The following is a 24281-nucleotide window of genomic DNA, read 5'->3' as shown; positions in this document are numbered from 1 at the left end:
CCTCTCTCTCGCACCTACACAAGCACACTCACCCTCTCTCCCACCTACACAAGCACACTCACCCTCTCTCTCGCACCTACACAAGCACACTCACCCTCTCTCTCGCACCTACACAAGCACACTCACCCTCTCTCTCGCACCTACACAAGCACACTCACCCTCTCTCTCGCACCTACACAAGCACACTCACCCTCTCTCTCGCACCTACACAAGCACACTCACCCTCTCTCTCGCACCTACACAAGCACACTCACCCTCTCTCTCGCACCTACACAAGCACACTCACCCTCTCTCTCGCACCTACACAAGCACACTCACCCTCTCTCTCGCACCTACACAAGCACACTCACCCTCTCTCTAACATACACAAGCACACTCACCCTCTCTCTAACATACACAAGCACACTCACCCTCTCTCTAACATACACAAGCACACTCACCCTCTCTCGCACATACACAAGCACACTCACCCTCTCTCTCGCACATACACAAGCACACTCACTCTCTCTCTCGCACATACAAAAGGCACACTCACCCTCTCTCTCGCACATACACAAGCACACTCACCCTCTCTCTCGCACATACACAAGCACACTCACCCTCTCTCTCGCACATACACAAGCACACTCACCCTCTCTCGCACATACACAAGCACACTCACCCTCTCTCTCGCACATACACAAGCACACTCACCCTCTCTCTCGCACATACACAAGCACACTCACCCTCTCTCTCGCACATACACAAGCACACTCACCCTCTCTCTAACATACACAAGCACACTCACCCTCTCTCTAACATACACAAGCACACTCACCCTCTCTCTAACATACACAAGCACACTCACCCTCTCTCTCGCACATACACAAGCACACTCACCCGCTCTCTAACATACACAAGAACACTCACCCTCTCTCACACATACACAAGCACACTCACCCTCAGTCTCTCTCGCACATACACAAGCACACTCATCCTCAGTCTCTCTCTCACATACACAAGCTCACTCTCCCTTAGTCTCCCATTCACCAGCAGTCACAAGCACCCTCAGTCTCACATGCACCCTGAGTCTCCTCACAGTGACACAAGCAGAGTTAGCCATTACCCACAGAGAAGCAGCAGAGCCATTTCCTCACTCAGTCCCTCACACACACACACAGCATCATGTGACCAACTGCTGCCAGATCGTGAGCTGATACGTTATGAGGAAGGAATCAGTAATTACTGAGGTCATTAGACACCAATATGGGGACCAGGGGCAATGGTTCTTGCCTTAGGCTCCCCTTCCCATGAACACCTATGTCTCCTGCTTCCCCTCATGGCTCGCTCCATCCTCATCCCACTCCGCCCACCCAAACCTCCCATTCCCCAGGCAGGAGGCGGTGCTGATGGCTCTGTAGATGCTGAGAGATGCTTGCTCGCCGGCTCTGCTACTTATCGGCATTGGAGAACGACCGGCACTGGGATTCCCAAGCAGCCACCCCAGGGGACCCCAGCCGGTGTCAGTGCCTCCATCTCGCATGCTCTTAGTCGCTTCCAGTGCAGATATACCAGGGAGTCACACCCACAGCAGCCGATTCTGGGGAGCTGTCAGGCAGGAGTCATACACCGACCCCTCCAGTGCAAGTAGAACATCCATACTGGAGTCATACCTACCACAGTCAGACCTACCTGCATAAATTCATTGCTGCCATTGAAATCTCCCCTGGATGGATCCATACCTAAGTGTCATATGTACCTAATCCAGTGCCTCCAGCATCTCTTCCTCTGAGGAACATCTAAAGCTGCAGGACCACCAGCATCCTTTCCTTGGGGGGGGGGTCACACCTTCCTTGGCTGGACATCAGCTTCCAACCCTGGAAGTCCCTTCTGCACCTACTCAGACCTCCGGTCTCAATTTCACTCCTAACTGGAGCTTCAACATCCAAATGAGTCACATCTAGCCCTGGCAGAACCTCCAGTATCCCTCACTTGGCAAACTGATGTTAGTGGGACCACCAAAATCCACCCATGTGAGTCACATCTAGCCTGACTGCATCTCCACCATACATCATACTAAAACTGAACTCAAAGGTGAACAACCCCTTTAGGAACAATTTTTTTGTGGTACCACCAGAAGCCATCCAAGTGAGTCACACCTAGCCTGACTGCGCCTCCAGCATGCCTTTGAGTTAAACCTACCCCTACTCTATCTACAAGCAACCATCTCTAATGGACCTCCAGCCGCAGTTTGGGAGCCACACTTACTCTAAATGGACTGGAATGTGTGTCTCACCTAACTCTATAGGATCCATCAGACCCTGTGGTATAACCAGAAGCCATCTCTGCGGGTCATGCCGAGTCTGACTGGACCCCCAGTTTACAGTCAAAATTCCCACTACTCTACCAGCAACCATCCATAGCTAACATTCACATTCCAGAGAGACATACAAATGTCCTCCATATAGGTCCCCTGGTCCTGCTACCCATTACCCAGGTTAGTGGATTCATCATAGGTGTTTGTGCCCTTATTTATTACCCCCTCCTGTACTTATTTAATTTACCCAAGTTGGCGCCTTATGACCTCCAGCACTTTTGTAGCAGTTCCCACTATTTATCCCTCTAAATTCAGTGCCCAATTGTATTTCCACAATCTGCCAAATCCCTTAATGCATGCCCCATAGTCTTTCCTTCCTACCCTTGGATCTTTCATCCGGCACGCTGCTTCCCCCACTCTCCCCCCTTCCTGTAACCCCCTCCTTGGCCTCTTCGTCCACCTCAACTCTGGGGATGACGGCTGGGGAATTCCCTCATGGGAGCCCAGGGAGGGTGCCACAAGGGGGGCGAAGTTGTGCCCTACGTGGCTGCTATAAGATGCTCTCTGTAATTCTACTGCTGGCACAAGGGGCTTTACTTGACCTCTACCTGATTGCTGGTACAGACCTATACTGGTGCTCTTGGATAGCCACTGACCTAGTAGTGGTAGCTGGATGGGGTATATTTTACTCCAAAAACAGGCCAAAGAGCTAGACAGGGTTCACTTAAACCCTCTGGATATGGGCAAGTGAAACCACACAGGAAGGGTCAATTTGCTTACAGCCACCTGGCTTGGCTAATTTACTCAATTGCATTTACTCCAAAAGTGGCTCTGATACTTGCACTCCCATACTAGACCAGATTGAAGCTGGAGTTCCCCTTGGGTGCACTGGGTTTAGACTCACAGTTTCTCTCTCTGTACCATTACTATGGACACTAGTCCGTTCCCTCAGTGCTGATCCTCGAGGCTGGCTGCACCAAAGAGCAACTGGATACTTTGTGGCTTCCTGTCTGGACCTACTCGACAGCTATGCCCTGTTGGAGCTCATGTTGGAAGAAAAGCTGCCCTACTCCCCTTTTATGCGTTATCCCCTACTTGTGGTGTATTTTGTGGCTTTAGTCTCTCCAGTGCTTTGGCTATTTGAGCTGGACGCTGTAGCCCCACCAGGCTGCTGTCGTCTTTTCTTGCGTTTTCTTTTTGGTACTCTTGTTGACGCTCCTCTTCTTGCCCTACGGTGCTTTTTCATGTTGGGTCCAGCTGGTCAACCTATCTCAGTTTTCATGCTAAAAAACATCTTCTTCTTGGGCTGCCATTGGCTAGAAGTGCTGGAGCTGTGCTGTCTTATAAGATCCCCAGGTCCTGAGCATTCTGACCGGCCTCCTGGACAGTTCAGTCATTGTGTGTCCGAAAATGATATGGGACCTCATGCCTATGTCAACACACTGGCTGTTGCCTCACAGACCTGAGGATCATCACAGCTCCATCTGTAGAAGACCATGGTATTCCAACATGGGTCACAACCAGATTTCAACCTGAAACTCACCCTATATTAGTGGTTGCTAAACCTTTTAATTTCAAGCCCCACCCTTGAAGGTCAAACCTTTGGTCAGGCCCCTTGTAGTTCCAGCCATTGATCAGGGTATTCCTTGAAAGTCCAAGGTTCACTCAGGGTCCCTCTTGAAATTCCAGCAGGTCCAAACTTTGGTTACGGCCCCCATTAAAGGTTCGGCCTTTTGTCAGGGTCACCCTTAGATGGTCCAACTTTTAGTCAGGACTCCACTTGAAGATCCAACTTTTGCTCAAGTTTAACATTCAGTCAAGGTCTTCCTTGAAGGACCAACTTTTTTTTAGGGCCCCTCTTAAAGGACCGATGTTCAGTCAGGGTCCTCCTGGAAGGTTGAACCATTGGTTAAAGTCTCATTTAGCCAGTGAAATGGGTACAGATATAGAAAAATATCACTGTATCAGTCATGCAGCCATATTTCCAAAAATATCTTGGGCACCAAATACATATTCACCATTAATCTCACCCTAACTTACCTTCCAGGTGGGATTTTTTGTGTAAATTGGAAAGCAAATGGCAATATTCTACAGTTCGTACCCTAAATGTTCATACTTTCCCCCTCACCACTATTTCCAGCCCTCACCGTGGGGGACAACCCCAGAGTTTGGAAACTACTGCCTTAGAGGCACAAAGCTCAGCAGGACTTCAGTGTGTATGTGCCGATATTTACAGGGAAGTTATCCAAAAAGACCTGAAATGGACCATGGGTAGAAAATGGTCAAGTTCAAAGAGTTTCCCCAAGCTGGAAACAGGTTGTTTTAAGAAATGGAGTTCAGCTTCCAAATGGTGTTGGTTCTGACTTCCTAAAATCTATTTTGATATTTTTTAAAAATACTATTGAAAGTGTGGTGACTAGCCCTTTAAATAATTCTGTATAGTATAGAATCATTCTTACAGGGATCCGGTCATCATCATAAAAAGCAATTGCCAATGTGAACTATGACATCAATGTCGCTGTTTGTGCTTGCGTGAGGAAGTGTATTGTCTGGTACTAAAGTATTTGTCTCTAGCAGCAGTCCCACCTTCCTTTATGGCGGAGATTCTAGATACAGGTGCAATACTGGTGGCCTCGTGTCACAAGGTTGGATCAATTGCACATGATAGGTTCCACATATTTAGTCATGGGAGTGAAAGAGCTAACAATAATCAATAACTATTTAACCCTTTATGCACCAGGCACTTTGAGGTCTCCATGCTATGTGTGGCTTATGGTGGGCCCCCATGATCCTCTTTGATACAGCTGCATTCCTTTCTCGACTAGACAATAGTAATTGGGTTTATTCTGTACCAACTCTTGGGTCCTGAGGGTAAATCCTTAGATTTAATCTGGGTTTGGTTCAAAAAAGGTCAAGTAACACCATCTAAAAAAGAAACAATGCTACACCAAGACAATAATGTTCTGAACTGCCAAATTCCCTTAAAATGGTACTAGTGCACCCACCCAAAAGGGCACTGAAGTTATTTAGTTTGTGTGGGAGTTGCCACCTCATAACCTTTATAATCTGATCTTTACATTCATGCATGGCTCAACTGCGCTTTATTTAGACGCATGCTGCACACATAGTATTTAGACGCATGCTGCAAACAGTTTTGATATGGATAATGAATTTGAAACAACAGCACCACCTGTTGGTCATTTTACCGACTGCCTACCATCGGCTGAAAATTTATTTAGTGAGAAATTGCTGTCACCTTCCATAAAGATCTACCCAGCCCTGGTATGTAGTTTAAGGCAATGATGAAGAATTATGGGATTACCCAGCATCCCTCTGTCTGGGTGTCATAGCTTTAGGTCAGTTGCTGGAAACTGCAATTCTCTAAAAGCTGGAATCCCACTCAGAAGGTTGCTGTGCAAAGCTATGTGCTAACATAAATATTCCCAGCTTTCAGCAACCCAGAGGCAATCAATAGGAAATCCAATTTCCAAGTATTCGCAAATTCCCATGTATCTCGGCTTTGCTTATCCATTGGTGGAGAATGCCCAGCATTCAAAAAGGATACAAATGAATTAAGGTGGGAAAATAAGCTATACCCTCATACTGTACTGTCTAACGGAATCAATATGGCACCTCCCTCCTCCCATATGTATAAATACAAATATACAGAGAAGGAATGTTCTGGGCACACAATAAGCTATACTCCCATACTGTACTGTCTAAGGGAATCAATATGGCACCTCCCTCCTCCCATATGTATAAATACAAATATACAGAGAAGGAATGTTCTGGGCACACAATAAGCTATACTCTCATACTGTACTGTCTAAGGGAATCAATATGGCACCTCCCTCCTCCCATATGTATAAATACAAATATACAGAGAAGGAATGTTCTGGGCACACAATAAGCTATACCCTCATACTGTACTGTCTAAGGGAATCAATATGGCACCTCCTCCCATATGTATAAATACAAATATACACAGAAGGAATGTTCTGGGCACACAATAAGCTATACCCTCATACTGTACTGTCTAAGGGAATCAATATGGCACCTCCTCCTCCCATATGTATAAATACAAATATACAGAGAAGGAATGTTCTGGGCACACAATAAGCTATACCCTCATACTGTACTGTCTAAGGGAATCAATATGGCACCTCCTCTCATATGTATAAATACAAATATACAGAGAAGGGATGTTCTGGGGGCACATTTCTATACATCTCTAGAATAAAATCCTACATATACAGGCACACAACCATTTGAACAAATAACAACTGACAGTTTTGGTTTCCTCCTCATCTTGTATCTGGGCCAGATGGGGGCAGGGAATAGACTCTATACTGACAAGTAAGGCACAAATATAATTGTATTTAAATGGGTGAGTAAGAAATGTATGTGGGTGGCAGGGAAAAAAATCTGCGTTCAGCAGATGCAACAATTTATCAAGTGACTGCATCTATGTGGGTGCTGGCATTGTAACTTTGCTCTAATTATGAGCAAGATGCTGGATGAGTGATTTTTGTGTAGGTTACATGTACTCTGCATTTACATAGAATTGTAGTCTTTGGAAAGGGAGTGTGACTGTGGGATAGCAGGTATAGTAGGGAGAGATGGTGTCTATAGTAACAGTGGATAATAGTCTCTGGGAAGGGAGAGTGACTGTGGGATAGCAGGTATAGTAGGGAGAGATGGTGCCTATAGTAACAGTGGATAATAGTCTCTGGGAAGGGAGTGTGACTGTGGGATAGCAGGTATAGTAGGGAGAGATGGTGCCTATAGTAACAGTGGATAATAGTCTCTGGGAAGGTAGTGTGACTGTGGGATAGCAGGTATAGTAGGGAGAGATGGTGTCTATAGTAACAGTGGATAATAGTCTCTGGGAAGGGAGTGTGACTGTGGGATAGTAAGTATAGTAAGGAGAGATGGTGTCTATAGTAACAGTGGATAATAGTCTCTGGGAAGGGAGTGTGACTGTGGGATAGCAGGTATAGTAGGGAGAGATGGTGTCTATAGTAACAGTGGATAATAGTCTCTGGGAAGGGGTGTGTGACTGTGGGATAGCAGGTATAGTAGGGAGAGATGGTGCCCTAAGTAACAGTGGACAATAGTCTCTGGGAAGGGAGTGTGACTGTGGGATAGCAGGTATAGTAGGGAGAGATGGTGCCTATAGTAACAGTGGATAATAGTCTCTGGGAAGGTAGTGTGACTGTGGGATAGCAGGTATAGTAGGGAGAGATGGTGTCTATAGTAACAGTGGATAATAGTCTCTGGGAAGGGAGTGTGACTGTGGGATAGCAGGTATAGTAGGGAGAGATGGTGTCTATAGTAACAGTGGGATAATAGTCTCTGGGAAGGGAGTGTGACTGTGGGATAGCAGGTATAGTAGGGAGAGATGGTGCCTATAGTAACAGTGGATAATAGTCTCTGGGAAGGGAGTGTGACTGTGGGATAGCAGATATAGTAGGGAGAGATGGTGCCTATAGTAACAGTGGATAATAGTCTCTGGGAAGGGAGTGTGACTGTGGGATAGCAGGTATAGTAGGGAGAGATGGTGTCTATAGTAACAGTGGATAATAGTCTCTGGGAAGGGAGTGTGACTGTGGGATAGCAGGTATAGTAGGGAGAGATGGTGCCTATAGTAACAGTGGATAATAGTCTCTGGGAAGGGAGTGTGACTGTGGGATAGCAGGTATAGTAGGGAGAGATGGTGCCTATAGTAACAGTGGATAATAGTCTCTGGGAAGGGAGTGTGACTGTGGGATAGCAGGTATAGTAGGGAGAGATGGTGCCTATAGTAACAGTGGGATAATAGTCTCTGGGAAGGGAGTGTGACTGTGGGATAGAAGGTATAGTAGGATAGATGGTGCCTATAGTAGCATTAGGATAATAGTTTGTGACTATGGCAGGTATAGAAAGGTCAGATGGAGCCTAAAGGGAAGTGCAATAGATCTGCTGTGAGATTCCAATGGAAGGTTTATGTTCCCTATAAACGGTGCCATATTGGTTCAACTGACTAAAGCTTTCTTCATTGACTGAAAGATCAATAGACGGACCTCCAGTTGGCCTTAGATAGTTGGTTCATTATGGACAATGGAGAACACCTATGGCCATTGGTGAATGAGTTGTGCTTGGTCCTGGGGTTCAGAAACTGACCCTTGCAGTTGGGTTTGATAAAGACTTGCTGTTTATCAGTGTGTGGCACAATCACTCTATATACCACAATAGAACCCAGTGCTGCCCTGCATTAGGGGGCTCTTTTGGAAGCAGAGCTGCAGGGGTCAGTTTTCTGACTTATCAGCGCTCGGCTTTATTCATTTTCAGTTTGAAACACTTTCTTAACTGCCTATATTGTGTGAGCTTACCTAAAAAACAACTACTTTCATCTGGGATATTTAAGGTGAACTTTTTCCTGACCATTTCGTGTGCACTGGACTGGTGTCACCTGCACACTGTTTACCCGGGGGGGTTATCACCATAAAATCTACAAGCTGATGTCCCATAAAGTCACCAAAGCTACGGATCTTCTACTGCACCAGGACAAAGCCTCTCCCCATCCCTTTGAGATGGTCATGGGAACAGTACTACAGTCTACCTCGTCCCCTCAAGCATGGTTCAAGCGCTATCTCACTGGCTCCTGCTTGCCCAATGGACTTTATGGACTGGTTCCTTGTCTGTGGTGCTTCATACAATCCTCCATTACTCTTCTGTACAAGGGCTGTCCCTTCTGGACCTTTCCCAGTCCCAATATCCACAATCTTGCCAAGTTATAAACCAGGTAAAGCCACCCAAGGGCTGCCCTTCAGGTTTCCTGATTGCATTTGTTACACCTGAACTCTACCGTACATCAGGGAGATACGATAACCTACCTACCGGGACGTCCTACTGCAGATAACCTGCGTCCGGTTAAACAAACCCTGTATAGTGCATGTATGTTTATGTCATGTGACATGTAATACAGAAAAGGTAATTGTGTGTGGTTCTTAGCACTGGCTGTTTCTTACTAAACAGAGTGGCCTTCTGCTTATAGGGTATGCTGGGACCTATAGTTCAAGAGCTGCAGGTTTCCCATGCCTCTCCTGTGTGCATAAAGCAATTCTTATTTTTATACTAAATAAATATACTATAAAACTGAGGGTAGCACGTTATATACTCATGTCTACACACTGATTCCCGATTTCAGGGGTACAACATTCTTCTGCAGTGAATTTGCTAAAACCTGTTACCCCTATAGGTGCTAGTTTAAAAGCAAAACTGCCAGATTAATAACTGCTTAATAAATACAGGGCTGCCTGTTTGCACAGGAGGCAAAAAGATTGTCAAGCCCTTTTACTGTTAAAGGGGGAGAAAAACGATTTATTCTGGGCTTTAAACAACCTCTGCTGGCCAAACTTCTAACCGCAGCTATGAAACAACTTTGCGGGGTAAGTTATGGGCTCCCGCAGTTTTGTCGCAGCTCTAAATGTGACGTAAAGATATTCGTTTCTAGTGATAAATGAGTAAGGAAATTCATATTCCTGTGTATCTGCGAGATTTGAAGTTTATTTTAAGGATGAGCAGTTTGGAGCGGGTGGCAGAAAGTATTTTTATTTACACTGTACAGCTCTGAAGTCGCTAAGAAAATGTATTTACAGTTATAATATATATATATTTACCTCCTATTAAGTGATTGTAATCTATTGTCATTGATTAAAGTGGCGTTAAATTTTGGAACAGGACTCGTGTGTTTCTCATGGAAGCCCTACAGCCGCTTTGAGGAGAGGCTCGGCTGGTTTGAGGACAAGTTACCTAGGGCATAATAAAGGGAGTGGAAGGGGCAGCAGGCTGAGGATATCCATGATTTATGTAACAGGGGTGGACAAGGTTGGAAAGATTTAATTGAGCAATATCGTTTTAAGAATACAACCGTATTCTTAAAAAGCGGTTGTATTCTTAAAAGCATTTTTGGGATTTGTGGTCTAGCAACAGTTGCTTAAAGTGTGGCAAATCTTTTACCAATCCCGTCCCTGCTGCATCTGGAAGGCAACTTTCATCATACGTTTACGCTTAATAAAATGTTAGGAGTATATAATATACACACATACAAGTGCACATGTAAGAAGTAATCACAAACAGTGCGTGGCCTCACTTGACTGCATCATTCCAAGACTCCACTCTGCTGCAGCAGTTTAACTTGGGCTGCCATCAAAGATTCCCTGTCCAGACTACTCATTGAGTCCCAGGTGATGTATCCCTGGTCTGGCTGCTCAGAATGCTTCACTTGCTCCAGCCTCAAGTAGTCTTCCTCCTCTGGAATCTCTAGGAGGTCATTCTGGGGCAGCTGCATTAAAAGTTTCATATGCTCCTCTCTCAGCAGATCCAATGAGAGGTAACCCTGGTCTGAGAGCGGAGAAGAGTAATGTTCTCCAACAGATACGCTGTCATCTTGCGGAGGGTTCAAGTGGAGATCCTGTCTACAGATTTGTCCATCCATTAGGATAGGCTGCCATGTTTGCACACTTGAGCCCCCTTCATGTACGTGAGGCTGAACCAGGAGGCTTGAAGGCCCTTCTGCAATAATAGGGTCGGTTACCATGGTAGAGAGTGGCTTAGCAATGACAGGGTTCATCATAGAGATTGAACAATTGGGAATGTGCACAAGTGGTTTAAGCTGCTGCGTAAGACCTTCGCTAATATCTTCATCTTCATGGTCAGATTCCACTCCATCATTGGGCAAACACTGTTTCTGGAACCAATCGGGATGCTCGTCCTGCCAGACCTTGCACTTGTTCAAGGCTTGCATCAAGAAGCCATAACTTTTGGTTTGCTGCTGTGGAGCGGTGACCTTAACTCCAGGACGGCACTGTTCTATCCTATGAATCCTAAAGAACACATCTTGTAGGTCTTGCGGGATGCAGTACTGGGGGCACATTTTAAATAGAGAGGGGATGTTGTCAATGCTGCTCAAATCGCTGAAATAAGCCACCACATAACGCTCTTGTATATTCATTTCAAAGTCCGGGATGATAAAGTTGAGGGTGAGGGAGAAGAGGTCACCCTGGTCAAGGGAAAATAAATGCCTGTTTTCTCTCAGCGCCACTTTGTTCCCTTCATAATTTTGCCTGGCTAGCCATTTTTCTTGTGTCCCCCGAGAACACAGAAGCAAAATAGTCCCGTTCACTTTCTCGATCTCAGCCTTCTGATGGTTCAGCCATGTTGCGGCACCGGCCAGTCCGATGTTATTAACTTGACAACGGTCCAGCACGACCTCCATTCCCCAAGCGTCCCGCAGGAAATCCGCAAACTTGATTACCACGTCCAAGTACCGGCGACTGTCTGCAGAATACACCAGCCAAACCTTCTTTACTCTGACATCCGGATGTGTTAGGTCCAGAGCTGGAAGAGCAGAGAGATAATAAATCAAAAGGGATTGTTCATAGCAATAAAAATGCATAAAACGGAGACTATAGAATATTATCTTATGACGTTATCATGTTATACAACACTGCTGCTCCATCAGAGTTCGTTTCTTGTTACAAACAGGTGATTCATGCTGCTGTACTGTGACAGCTCAACTCCTTTGCTTTCAGCAGGTAATTAAATATTGTTAGGTTAGGTAGCATAGTAATTAACCATAAACCATCAACACAGCAAAAAAATGCCCTGGACTTACCTGGCTTAGAATCTTCTGCTGTAAAAAGAAAAAAGAATACAGTATTAGTAAATATTTAATTTCCCTGTCTTGGTAGCAAATACTACATGCCCGCTAACCCGCTGCCTTAGGCTGTATTTAAAGGAGAACTAAAGATCCTTGGTTCAGATATGTCACACCCTAGGGGTCATTCACGTCTGCAAGTGCAGTGACTATAACTATTGTTTTTTTCCCCCTAAGAAAGACCTAAGAAAGACCCAATTTAAACTCAGTTCAAATATTTCTCATTAAAAATTAGATTTATAAAGAGAGAATTAGTGCAAAGAATCACAAGCTCTCTAAAGAATCATTTGCTCTCCCTAGCTGCCCCCCCATAGCGATATCAGAGAGTGAAAGAGAGAGAACAACCCATGGAACTTACTCTTTGAATCATCTAGGCAAATGATTAAGATGGGCGCAAGGAGGATGATAAAAGCTGCCGGTATGAAGAACAAGCGCAACCGCTTGTTGGACACCGGGGCTGTTGAGACACATTAATAAACAAGATTAGTCTAACCCCAAAATGGCTGTAACAACATCTCCAATTCACTGTTAAGTATTAGTAACCTTGATATGAAAGAGAAAAGGTCCTGTGGCAGGTTTTACATATAGGGGACATAAATCCTCCACTTATATCTGCCATTCTTGTGACCATATTTGTTACTGTGACTGTCTCCGGAGATTGCAAACAGCACTCTAGTTTTGCTTTATGGCACAGAATTCCGCGCCGTTTAACAGAGCATGGCTGCAGGTAAGAAGTCTATATGCAGATAACTGGGGTTTCTCACTTACGGGGTGAGGTTGTGCTACACTGCGGCATGTGATTATAACGGATACAGTCAGTCTTACAGGTTGGCAGAACAGCCCATACCTAAAACGAGAAAGAGTTACTGTTAGAAAGCATGAAAGCCATGGTAGATGCAATGTAAGCTCACACATTTAGTGCAAATAGTGCCTACTGAACACCTCTATTGATGGCTTGTGGGCTGAGCACTGCCCCCTGGCCATACCAAAGAGTAGGGCATATCAAACCACTAGGAACAGTTATGAAACTTGCATTATACACACTTCCAGACAACTGGATACTTCACCTGGATAAAATACCAGCAGAGGGGGTCAGCTGCCAGGCCCGTGAAGGTATGATTCATACGCTCGGAGCAATTATCCTGTAAAAACAAACCAGAATCAGAACTGTTAACCACGGCATTTACAATGTGGAGTGCAGGGTGCCTTCCATTATGGAGCACAAGAGACCTGTAGCCGCCCCCATGAATAAAGCACTGCATGCGTTCAGGGTGCTTGACCGATTTTCTATTTTCCCAGCAAGACCCCAGGCACACATGCTCTTTTCTTGAGCACTGAGGAGCGCGATCTTGCAAGAGTACTTCTTTTGGGGGTCTTCCTAAATGACTCCTAATGAAAAAGACTACGCAATAAAGAAATACAAGTGGACACAAAACTTCTATAAAACCCTCCCACTGCATTAAGTAAGCAGCTCAATGCAAAAGGATGCTCCAATGAGAAGCCTGCCTACCAACACTAAGAGGCACATTTATCAAGGGTCGAATTTCGAATTCATGTGAGTTTTTTTAAAACACCCATAAACTCCCATGAACTCAACCAAACTAAATTTATTAATAAAATCAAATTTTTAAAACTCGGGTGAATAGAATCGACCCGAAAACTCAAATCGAATTTGAATGGAATTGAAAAAACTCGAATGTCAGGAAGGCTGCAAACAACTGCAGAATTGATCCCTCTCCCATTGACTTAAACAGCAATTCGGTAGGTTTTAGGTGGCGAACAGTCAAATTCGAGTTCTTAAAGGTCCAGGGTATGATAAATCTCGAAAATCGAATTCGGATTTTTTAAAAAAAACTCGAATCGAATTTGAATAATTCCCTGGTTGAATTTGAAAGTTTTGACCATAAAAAACGCGAAAATTTTAATTTTCAATTCGACCCTTGATAAATCTTCCCCCAAATCAGCCTATAATCTAGACATAGGGAGATTACTGGGCAATTTTGTCTGCTGATATTACACTGTAATCACACAGGCGGCATCGGGTAGGCTCCCATCCTATCAGCAAAGAACAGAGCAAACCTTACACTAAGTGGGCCACAGAAAGCCGTGAACTGCACATAAGTAAGGGCCTGGCACAACATAAATTCAATCTCCTTTTTAATCCCATGGTGAGAGCCATCATTTCTACTCAGCAAGGAGCAACGCTTATGCTAAATGTTAACTGCTGAGTGGTGTGTTCGTACCTTTGCACTTACCGGATGTAAAGTTATAGGATATTGTGGACTTCTAAGTGAAACTATGAAAGTGTTCTTGACTAGAATCCTGTAGTCGCAACTGTCACTCCTGGTGTCGAAACTCACAACGAGGTCGTCGCCGTCGCTCTCCGCACTAATGTTGGGATCCCAGCAGTCTCCTGGGGAAAGGAAAATATAATATTCTGTGTATATATACAAAATAGGAATATCGGCACTCTCAAAAAATAAGTGATTCAGATGCCTGGGTGCAGTTTTCAAAGGGTTCCAAAAATATATGATCAAAAAAAAACCACACACCTCAGGTCTTATTAAGAATTTGTATATTTTTATTTGGCACATACTGATGTTTCGGCTGCTCCTTCAGCCTTTTTTTTTTAAAATAAAAAAAAATTACACACACATGCATTATATATATATATATATATATATATATATATATATATATATATATATATATATATATATGAAAATGTGATGGTAGCTAGGTGCAGGGGGAAAGGAACTATGGCAACGCAGGAGAGTGCTACAGTAAGACCCCCAGACAAGATACTGAAGGTACATTATGCTTTCCAATATTCCACACATCCCATCCCATATCCGTCCCCCGCAGCTTCAAAAAAAAACAAAAAAAAAAATTTGGTTTTCATTTTTTATTATTTGTGGTTTTTAAGTTATTTAGCTTTTTATTCAGCATCTGGTTGCTAGAGTCCATATTACCATAGCAACCTACATTGATTTGAATAAGAGACTGGAATATGAATTGGAGAGGGTCTGAATAGAAACGAACAATGAACATTAGTTGATAGTAGTAAAATATATATATAGAAAATTCTCTGGTCTCGGTAGAACTCACCAGTTGTGAGAAGAGGTCCAGGTCCAGGTGCACCGCACTGAACCTTCAACTAAGGGACCGGACCACCATGTAGAAAAAAAGAGCAGGCACTTCTAAAGACCAATCCTCCAGGCAAACTTTTTCGATGCACAGGGATACAGCCTTACGCGTTTCATATAATTCAGATACTTACGCTAAGTACTCACACTTCCCACAGCATATTTAAAACAAGATAGAGCCAATCAATGTTAAGTATACTTCAGTGTCATAAATGAGGCAAAATGGAACACCACAATCTCTTAATATGACATCATTGAGCAATAGGCAGGTTAGACGCCATCTTGGTACTCTATATTGAATAGGGATGCACCGAATCCACTTTGTTGGATTCGGCCGAACCCCCGAATCCTTCACGAAGGATTCGGCCGAATACCGAACCAAATCCGAACCCTAATTTGCATATGCAATTAGGGGTGGGAAGGGGAAAACATTTTTTACTTCCTTGTTTTCTGACAAAAGGTCACGCAATTTCCCTCCCCGCCCCTAATTTGCATATGCAAATTAGGATTCGGATTCGGTTCGGCCGGACAGAAGGATTCGGCCGAATCCGAATCCTGCTGAAAAAGGCCGAATCCCGAACCGAATCCTGGATTCGGTGCATCCCTAATATTGAAGTTAATTCAAGAATCGAACAAATTAGGAGAAAACTCTTTTCTAATTCTAAATCCAACTCTGTATCATGTATTTTGACATACAGTATAGTCCCCAATACTTGGGAGATTTTGAACATTGTAAAAAAAGAACCTAACTATACTGAAAACTGACCCTACATTAGACACTATTTTACGAGACGGTTGCCAATTTGTCTCAAGAAAATTGAGGACTTTGAGAAACGTTTTATCCCCATACACGTAAGAAACCCACATGGCCTACACACAGGTTCCTTTAAATGTGGCACATCTAGATGTATCACCTGTCAATATGTTATGGTGGGAGACAGATTCACTTCATAAACTACAAAAGAAATGTACAAAATAAAACAATACATAAACTGTAATACAAGGTCTTTGGAAGTGCCTGCTCTTTTTTGAGTTGAGTAAGAAAGAATAGCAATAACAATAAATGTGTAGCCTTACAGAGCATGTTTTTTAGATGGGGTCAGTGACCCCCATCTTTAGTAAAGATTTAAGCTGTGCTCAGCTGGGGAATAAGAGGGAGCGGATGATGATTTTTAATAGCCATGCAATTTAATTCCCTGTAGTTTATACAGGGTCTCAAGGACCCGTCTCTTTTCTTAAAATTTTTTTAGAGCACCTGCAGGAGAAGATGATGGGCAAATTAAGCCTTTTGCAAAATCCTCTTGAAGTTATGCCTTTAATTCTTTGTATATAGGTGTGGAAATATTAAATATTCTTCCATAAGGGATTTTAGTTCCTGGAAGTGATCCCATGAGCTTTATGGAGAGGCATATGATGAACGGTTCTACCAAAACAAACTGGGATTTGTCGTTTCGCACTTGGAGGTGCCAAAGGTTAGGTACCCCCAAGTGAATGTATTTACTTACCTGAAACCCCAGGCCGGTGCTCCTATCAGCAGAAAACTGCACCCGGCCCGGGGTTATTTCAGCAAGCACCACGGAGCAATTCTCTTCTTTCTTCGTGCGGCTGCGCATGCGCATTAGAGTGAAAAGACTATAAAGTCGGCTTTTTCATTCTACTGTGCTTGCATCTTCCCCAGGAAACTTGAATAAAGAAGAAGCCCGAGGAGAAGTGCTCAGTGATGCTCACTAGAAAAACCCCAGGCTGATGCAGTTTTCTGCTAATAGGAGCACCGGTCTGGGGTTTCAGGTAAGTAAATACATTCACTTGGGGGTGCCTAACATTTGGTAGAGTTGGGAGGACATCAAAGCTTACTTTTTCTGAATGTTCTTTATTTAAAACATAAATAACATCCCCGGCTTCAGAGAAAACAGGACCAGAATGCAATGGGGTGCTATCCACCCCTTCTATCGAAATAGGATAGGGTTTGGTGGTTAGAGACAGTCCTGCTTGAGATGGAGTGTATTAATGCTTGCGTCCCTTAGGGTAAGAGCACACTGGGCGATAAGTCGACTGCGACTTTTAAAAGCGAGTTCTGGCAACAAGTCGTTCATTTTGTCAGAACACGCAGGCAGATGCAAATCTCCAGCTATTATGCACACAGCATGATTTGAGATCGCAAGTAGCTGTAAAACGCAGAGAGACCCTTTTTGAAGTGATTTGTTAGAAATAGCTTGTTCATAGAGAAGCACAGAAATCCCCTAGAAGCACACACAACGATTAGTCGCCGCGATAACATGGAAATACGCTGTCGTCATGACGCCACGTTACCCTACGGAATAACGATGCGTCATATCGGTACAAAAGGTCGCACCCATAGTGTCAAACAAAAAACGTCGAGAGAACAGGCCGAGAAAACACGCTAGAAAAAATGCCTTTTTTAAAGAATAGTTTTGATACAGACAGGCTGATTGATCTGTTAGAGGAACGGCCAGCTCTATATATGACCAACATGATGGCATATCACAATAGGCAGACCACGAAGCATCTCTGGGACAAGGTGGCAGTCCAAATAATAGGAGGCTGGGAATCGCTTTCAGAGGATGAAAATAATAAGAAAGGTAACTGTTTGCCACCATTTTGGTCTTTTGCGTGTTTTCTGTTTGTGGTGGGTACACATACCAGGTGTGTAAATCCCAATATTGAGCCATAATATTAATCTGCTGACTTTAAAATGTCTTGCTCTGTCCCAGCAGAATCCACAGTGGCCTGAGCAATGCTAAGGCTCAGACCAAATCCATTTATCACCTCCCTATCTCCACATACAGATGGAGTGATACAGATGGATCATCCAGCCAAATAATCCAGCCAAATAATAATGTAAAGTACCAGAACGGGCTGACAGTTCACTGAAGCTGTGATCTACTTACCAGTTTGTAGTCTACTGGTAGATCAAAATCTACATAGACACGCACACATCGTCTTTACTACTAACAGGCTTGACCCCCCCCCCCCACTGAGCTAATGTTTAAGTAACTGGCCCCACTGGATTTTTTACATTTATCTTCACTTTCAAGGTAGACAGAGAACTGAAGAACATACCGTGCTGGCAACAAGTCTTCGTTTTACTCATCCTTTTGTCTCTGCACCCTGCAAAACACAAGACATTAGATCAATATAAGGCAGATCTTAATGAACTTCAGGTCCATGCAGTCTATTCTCAGGGGGTGCTGGTATCTGAATTTATTTTCTAGGGTTGCCTAGCGAACATCTCCAAAAGACTATGGGAAAGGAGGCTTTACGATAAGCAACGGCAGGGACTTGTCACTATAAGAACCTATAAAATAAGTCCAAGGCTTTTTTTTAGTAAGGAAACAGGTAGTAACGAGAACTAACCAGTGTGGCCAGGGAGACTGAAACACGACTTACCTGGTACAATGATAGACATCTCTTTACTGTTCCTAAGGTCGGAGTTAACCAGCCTGGGCAGGTGCTGGACAGTCACATCATACATTTGCTCGGGATCAACCTTAAAGTTGCTGAAGACAAACTGCCACTGAAATATGAGAGAAGAGAGGACCCTGTAACTGGTACAGACATTTAATGAACCTGATCTAGACTTTCTAACCCTGCCCTGCAACCCCGTCATTTCTCTAACATACCCCCCTAATCATACCTCCCACCATCTGAATATTAAAATAAGAACATCTTACTGGCTTATTGTCAGACATCAGCTGCTGAGGGAACTGGTTTTCGAACTTAAGTTGGACACACAGATGCTCATTAGTGCTGCGCTGCATCACCGACACTTCTGCCCCCAACAGGCCCAGGATACTGGCTGTGAAACAGAACCAGTCAGCCCAAACGAGAGCACAACAATAAATGGCCAAGTCATTGTAAAGCCATGTGATATGAAATACAGGCAGGCAGAGCACAATTAAAATGACCTGGAACAAGGTTACAGATATATAGAAACATTGGGGTAACAGTCACCCTGCTGGCCTTCAGACTGGGCCCCCTTAGCTCATAACAAGGTTACAGATATATAGAAACATTGGGGTAACAGTCACCCTGCTACAGTTCCAGGGGTACCCAGGGCACAAATAATCACTCACCCCAAATCTCCCCCTAACTGACCTTCAGACTGGGTCCCCTTAGCTCATAACAAGGTTACAGATATATAGAAACATTGGGGTAACGGTCAACCTGCTATAGTTCTAGGGGTACCCAGGGAACAAATCAGCACTATGACTGGGCCTTTATCGTCCCCTCCACCTGATCCAGTTTAAGCTCAACACCCACGGACAGCAGTTTGCTAGCGGTTGCACAGGTTGGATTTTACATTCTAACGTTTCCCCTTTGTGTGACACTCACCATCAGGGGCCACTGTCCAGCTGATTCTGAGCACTGGCACGGGGTCCCCCGACTCATTCGCTTCTATCACAAGAACAACTTCTAAGTTGGAGGGAGCAGATGGAGTCCATTGACGGGGGTGGATCCAACTACTGTCGATGCAATTGCCTGGCAAAGAAGAGGTTAATCAGTACAGATCCCAGTCACAGGGCGAGTTGCTCACAGCAAGTGCTGTCATCTTAGTAGAGAGTTAAAGGGACACTGATTTAAAAAAAAAAATAAAAACACCAAAAGCACAAACAAGAAAAAGTTAAATCACTTACTGTTCAGAACTGAGCACGTGACACCCTGAAAAATAGAGATGAAATAGTCAGAACAGGAAATCCCCCAGTGGTTAAAGCAGAATATCAACGTCTTACAAAAAGTATAGAGCTGTAGTTCCCCTTTATTTCCTGCAAACCAAACAGGGATCATTGTGCACGGTCCATTCGGATTGTCAGATTCCCATCAGATCAGAAATGGAAGGAATATTTTCACTATACTCTGGCTACTGGAAACTGTAGCCAGACAGTCTTTTGAAAGGGGAAGTTAACCTTTAAATAAACTTTAATAGATTGTGAATGCACATATTCTAAGCACTTTGTCAACTGGTCTATACTTCATGATTTTTCTGCAATTGTTAATCCTATAATGCCTATTTTAAGACTTTAACTGAAAATTTCTCCTGGTTGTCAGGGTCACTGACCCAGGGGAACATCAACTTCCATGCTAACTTCCAAACGGTACATGAATGTTAGAACTGACCAGAGAAATGTCAAATTTACTACTAATCCTAAGTAGAGCGACGTCACATGACTTTCCATTATACCGAGGCCCCAGCCGGAGTTGCCCTGGGGTGCAGTCTCACGGAACATTCACTCAAGGAAGATTCCGTATTCAGTTGTTTATATTCTCTGCACTGCTGGCTCCGACTCTTGAAACAACATAGCAGACGCCATCCGATTGTCCGAGCTGAGGAAGAACAGACTTCTGCTAAACTGCTTCATGAGTCAGAACCAGGCAACAGAAAGAAAGAGATACTGCGTTTGTGAGTCTTGTTCACTTCATGTTGTGTGGCACATTTTTAAATGTTTTGGTGCGGAGTTAAAAAAAAACAAATAAAATTTTTTAAATACAGTTCATTCCAGTAATCATTACTCGAGGATAGAAAATGTGTTGATTAAAGTTTAACCCAAAATAAAAGAGCAGCAGTGATCTTCAGCCTAACTGGCACCCACTGTATGTCCAAATTTGTCCTTGGCATTACCCGCTCCTGTGTTCCTGTAATCACCATCCCCTGAGTTCCCTCCATCACTTGCCCCTGTACCTCCATCACTTGCCCCTGTCCCTCTATCACTTGCCCCTGTCCCTCCATCACTTGCCCCTGTCCCTCCATCACTTGCCCCTGTCCCTCCATCACTTGCCCCTGTGCCTTCAGTATCACCCACCCCTCATGGGAAAATAATGCTGATTAAAGCACACAGGGCATTTTATGTTATGTAGGAGAGATGGGATGTCCAACCATCTGTTGCTAAAACTGCAACTCCCAGCATCCCATGCCGATTGCTACTGGGGGTTCTACATCAAATAGCAGTTGGGGGGCCACAGGTCAGGCATGTCTGCTTTATGTAGGGTTGCCATCTGGCCAGTAAAATTGACCCCAGTGTTATCAACAGGGAAAATATCTAAATATATTGGAAGGCCGGTATTTTTTTTCCAAAAAAGGTGGCAACCATAGCTTTATGCCACTTCCCTCCCACACGTCTGTCAGGAATATCCCACCTGTAACTAGTGCCCCTGCGCGTGGTCCTCCAGCTGCTGACTCCCGGCCAGACTGAACACCTGCTGTGGGCAGGGTTGCCAGGTTGGCGGTTTTCCAGCCAAATTGGGCTACTAATTGAAAGGCCAGGCTGGTTTGAATGTACAAACTAGCCAAGGTAAACCAGCTAATGTTTTTCTTGCCATAATGTGGCCAAGCCTGCGCCTCCCGGTGCATGTTGGGTAATGAAGTTTTTGTTTAGCAATTTGCTAACTGCCAAGTTTAATGTAAGACTACAATACCCAGCATGCAATGGGAGATGTGTAGAAGTCAGGAATTACCAGATTTTGGGCTCTGTGCGGGTCGGGACTGGAACAATGGGGACTGGTGCACGGGAAATTGAAAAACTATCGTATCATATGCTCATCTCCAGTGCTTCTGAACTAATGTGGGTGTGTTTAGGCATCATGCCGCCCCCTTAAGTCCGGCCACCCTAGGCCCGTGCCTTGGTGGCCTCTCCACAAATCCGGGCCTGCCCACCCACAAATGGGGGTGCAAGGTTGGCCCCAACCTACCCGATCCGCAGATATCGGGCCGGCCCGCACATCGCTTCTCGGTACCCCAGTCTCGCGTCACTCTTAAAGGGAAATAAAGTCTAAAATAGACTAATGCTAGAAATGCTGTATTTTGTATACTAAACATAAACATGAACTTACTGCACCACAAGCCTAATCAAACAAATGATTTATGCTTTCAAAGTTGGCCACAGGGGGTCACCATCTTGTAACTTTGTTATACATCTTTGCAAGACCAAGACTGTGCACATGCTCAGTGTGGTCTGGGCTGCTTAGGGATCGTCATAAATGATCAAAACAGCACAAGTCAAATAATATCTGCCAGAAGCCGATACAGCAAGACTGATTAATAATCAGAATATACAGACTGCACTGGGTCCTGTGTTGTCATGTAATCTAATGTGGATTTTATAGTTTTTGTATTGTTTAATACAAACTTTCTCCAACTCTGCAGAACCAGTGGCTGCAGCAAAATAATCCTCCAAATAGAATCCCAGTTTATCTGTTTAAATCTGGCTCCATGATCTTTGTCCCTGCAGCTGGAAACAGTAAAGGGGATGTAAAGGCAAAAATCCAATACAAATCTCTACACAGTCGCCGACTGCTTTACAGGGAAACAAACAAAGCTGCTTGAGTTCTGCATGGCTGGTAAGTAAGGCGGGGGCTCCCCCTGCTGTTCATAAGTATGATTGTTTCCCTGCAGAGCAGTTAGGGACCATCTGACAATTCCTATCCACAGCAGTAAATGAAGGCAGAATTTCACTGCATACAGTCAAGTTTCTTATAAAACAGTACAGATTTTTGAATTAAAGTATATTGGAGATAGGTTTCTTTTTCATTAAAGAAAGTAAAAATGGGATTTTATTTGTTTGCTTTTACATGCCCTTTAAGTATTCTCGCATTTTCCTCAATTTCAAACAATTTTGCAGTTAAAAATCAAAACGTCTAGAGGTTGACCTGTTTTCTGAATATTAATAGAAATTGTATAAGAATTAGGGCCTTACATTAACTCCTGGGCCTCCCCCTGTAGTTCCGTCCCTGATAACGGACAAATACGTCCCATTTCACTTCCCGGAGAAATTTGCGAGGCAGTGAAAATTTGAGGCTTATTTTCACATATTCAAAAAGTTCTCCAAGGCATGCTAATAGGTAAAAAAATATACTTTATTTACATCAATAGTTAAAAGACATGGAAAGTATCCCCTCTAACGCCTAACGCATTTCATGCTTACCCAGCACTTATTCTGCCTATGACTAAGTGCTGGGTAAGCATGAAACGCGTTAGGCGTTAGAGGGGATACTTTCCATGTCTTTTAACTATTGATGTTAATAAAGTATATTTTTTTACCTATTAGCATGCCTTGGAGAAATTTTTGAGTTTATGGTTTTACCTCTGTTTGGTCACTAGAGGTCTCCGGCATGCATACCAGTAGCATTTACTGATTCTGCTCCCAATTTGACTCTAATAGCTTATTTTCACATATATTAATTTATTTTTTAGGCTTTTCACATATTGAGCTATTTTTGGGCTACTTTTGAAGCGCCTCTTGGCTGGTTTTGGGCTGGTTTTAGATCTGGCTGCGGGTTTTACTCGGCTTTGGGTCACAGAACAGACATTTGTGCCCCATTCCTTCCCTTCTCTCTGGTACTTACCGGCAGGGAGCAGTTGTAGTCCGAAGTGACAATCCGAAATCCCTGGGCGGGACAGGTAAGAAGCCCCAGCCAAAGAGTGAGCGCCAGTAGCTGCCCAGCAGTGCCCCCCGGTGCCATGATGGAAGCTGGCAAGAGCCAGTACAACAGAACAACACTCAGCCCCGCCCCCTCAGCGCAGCAATTTCACCTCAGCACTTCCTCATTCTCAGGTTGGGCACGGAACACGCCCATACACACCTGCCGGCCAATCACGCTTCACTAAATTGAAGCTGAAAGTAGTCGGGCGTAGGCGGGGCAACATATGCAAATAGGAAGTTCTGGAAAGCAGCGTCCAGGCTGGAAAGTCCCCTGAGAAGAATATGCAAATGAGGGGAGCGATGATTGGCCGGGACTTCCTGGCTGGGAGGGAACTGAGCGGAAGCACAACGCGCTTCAGCAGAACCACAACACAAGCCGGGGATTTACAGTTCTACAAAGAAATTTCAAATGAAGGGTGAAACTTTAGGCAGGAGTTACTTTCGAGGCGTTACTAAGGGGAGTGGCCCTAGCAACAAAATAAAGGCTGAGCCTCCCCAAACATAAGTCATCTGTGAATTTACCCTGCAGCATTTTATGCAGCGTTCCATGTGTGTGTTAAGTTGAGAAAGGATTCATTTAGAAGACTAAAGTAATCCATCCACATTAAACTTCCATCCACCTTCCTGGCAGAGGAGTGAAATCTTCAGAATCCGACTCGGCTGCTCTTGCCTGCCCTGTTTCCCAGTGTAAGTTTAGACCCACC

General features: G+C 44.2%; 2 protein-coding genes across 7 annotated transcripts; one reads left to right on the top strand and one right to left on the bottom strand.

The window, feature by feature from the left end:
* Positions 1-3024: 3024 nt before the first annotated feature.
* Positions 3025-4180, top strand: LOC121401134 (transmembrane protein 121B-like; the record flags this gene model as incomplete). Its single annotated transcript, XM_041585483.1, has 1 exon — positions 3025-4180. A coding segment is annotated over one exon (738 nt), but the record flags the coding sequence as incomplete, so codon positions are not given.
* A 5644-nt stretch (positions 4181-9824) lies between these two features.
* Positions 9825-23752, bottom strand: il17ra.S (interleukin 17 receptor A S homeolog). Of its 6 annotated transcripts, none has more exons than XM_041584800.1 (12): positions 23501-23752; positions 19798-19822; positions 19496-19642; positions 18835-18959; positions 18551-18677; positions 18224-18271; positions 14240-14409; positions 13064-13138; positions 12765-12843; positions 12355-12453; positions 11955-11972; positions 9825-11677 (listed from the first exon to the last, which is right to left on the bottom strand). In XM_041584800.1, the coding sequence occupies exons 1-12, from the start codon at positions 23615-23617 to the stop codon at positions 10440-10442; spliced, it is 2268 nt and encodes a 755-aa protein (XP_041440734.1). In that variant the 5' UTR covers positions 23618-23752; the 3' UTR covers positions 9825-10439.
* Between the last annotated feature and the right edge of the window lie 529 nt (positions 23753-24281).

This window comes from Xenopus laevis, chromosome 3L (assembly GCF_017654675.1).
Source record: "Xenopus laevis strain J_2021 chromosome 3L, Xenopus_laevis_v10.1, whole genome shotgun sequence".
In the NCBI taxonomy this organism is placed as follows: Eukaryota; Metazoa; Chordata; class Amphibia; order Anura; family Pipidae; genus Xenopus; species Xenopus laevis.
This window is presented reverse-complemented; position numbering and strand designations above follow the sequence as displayed.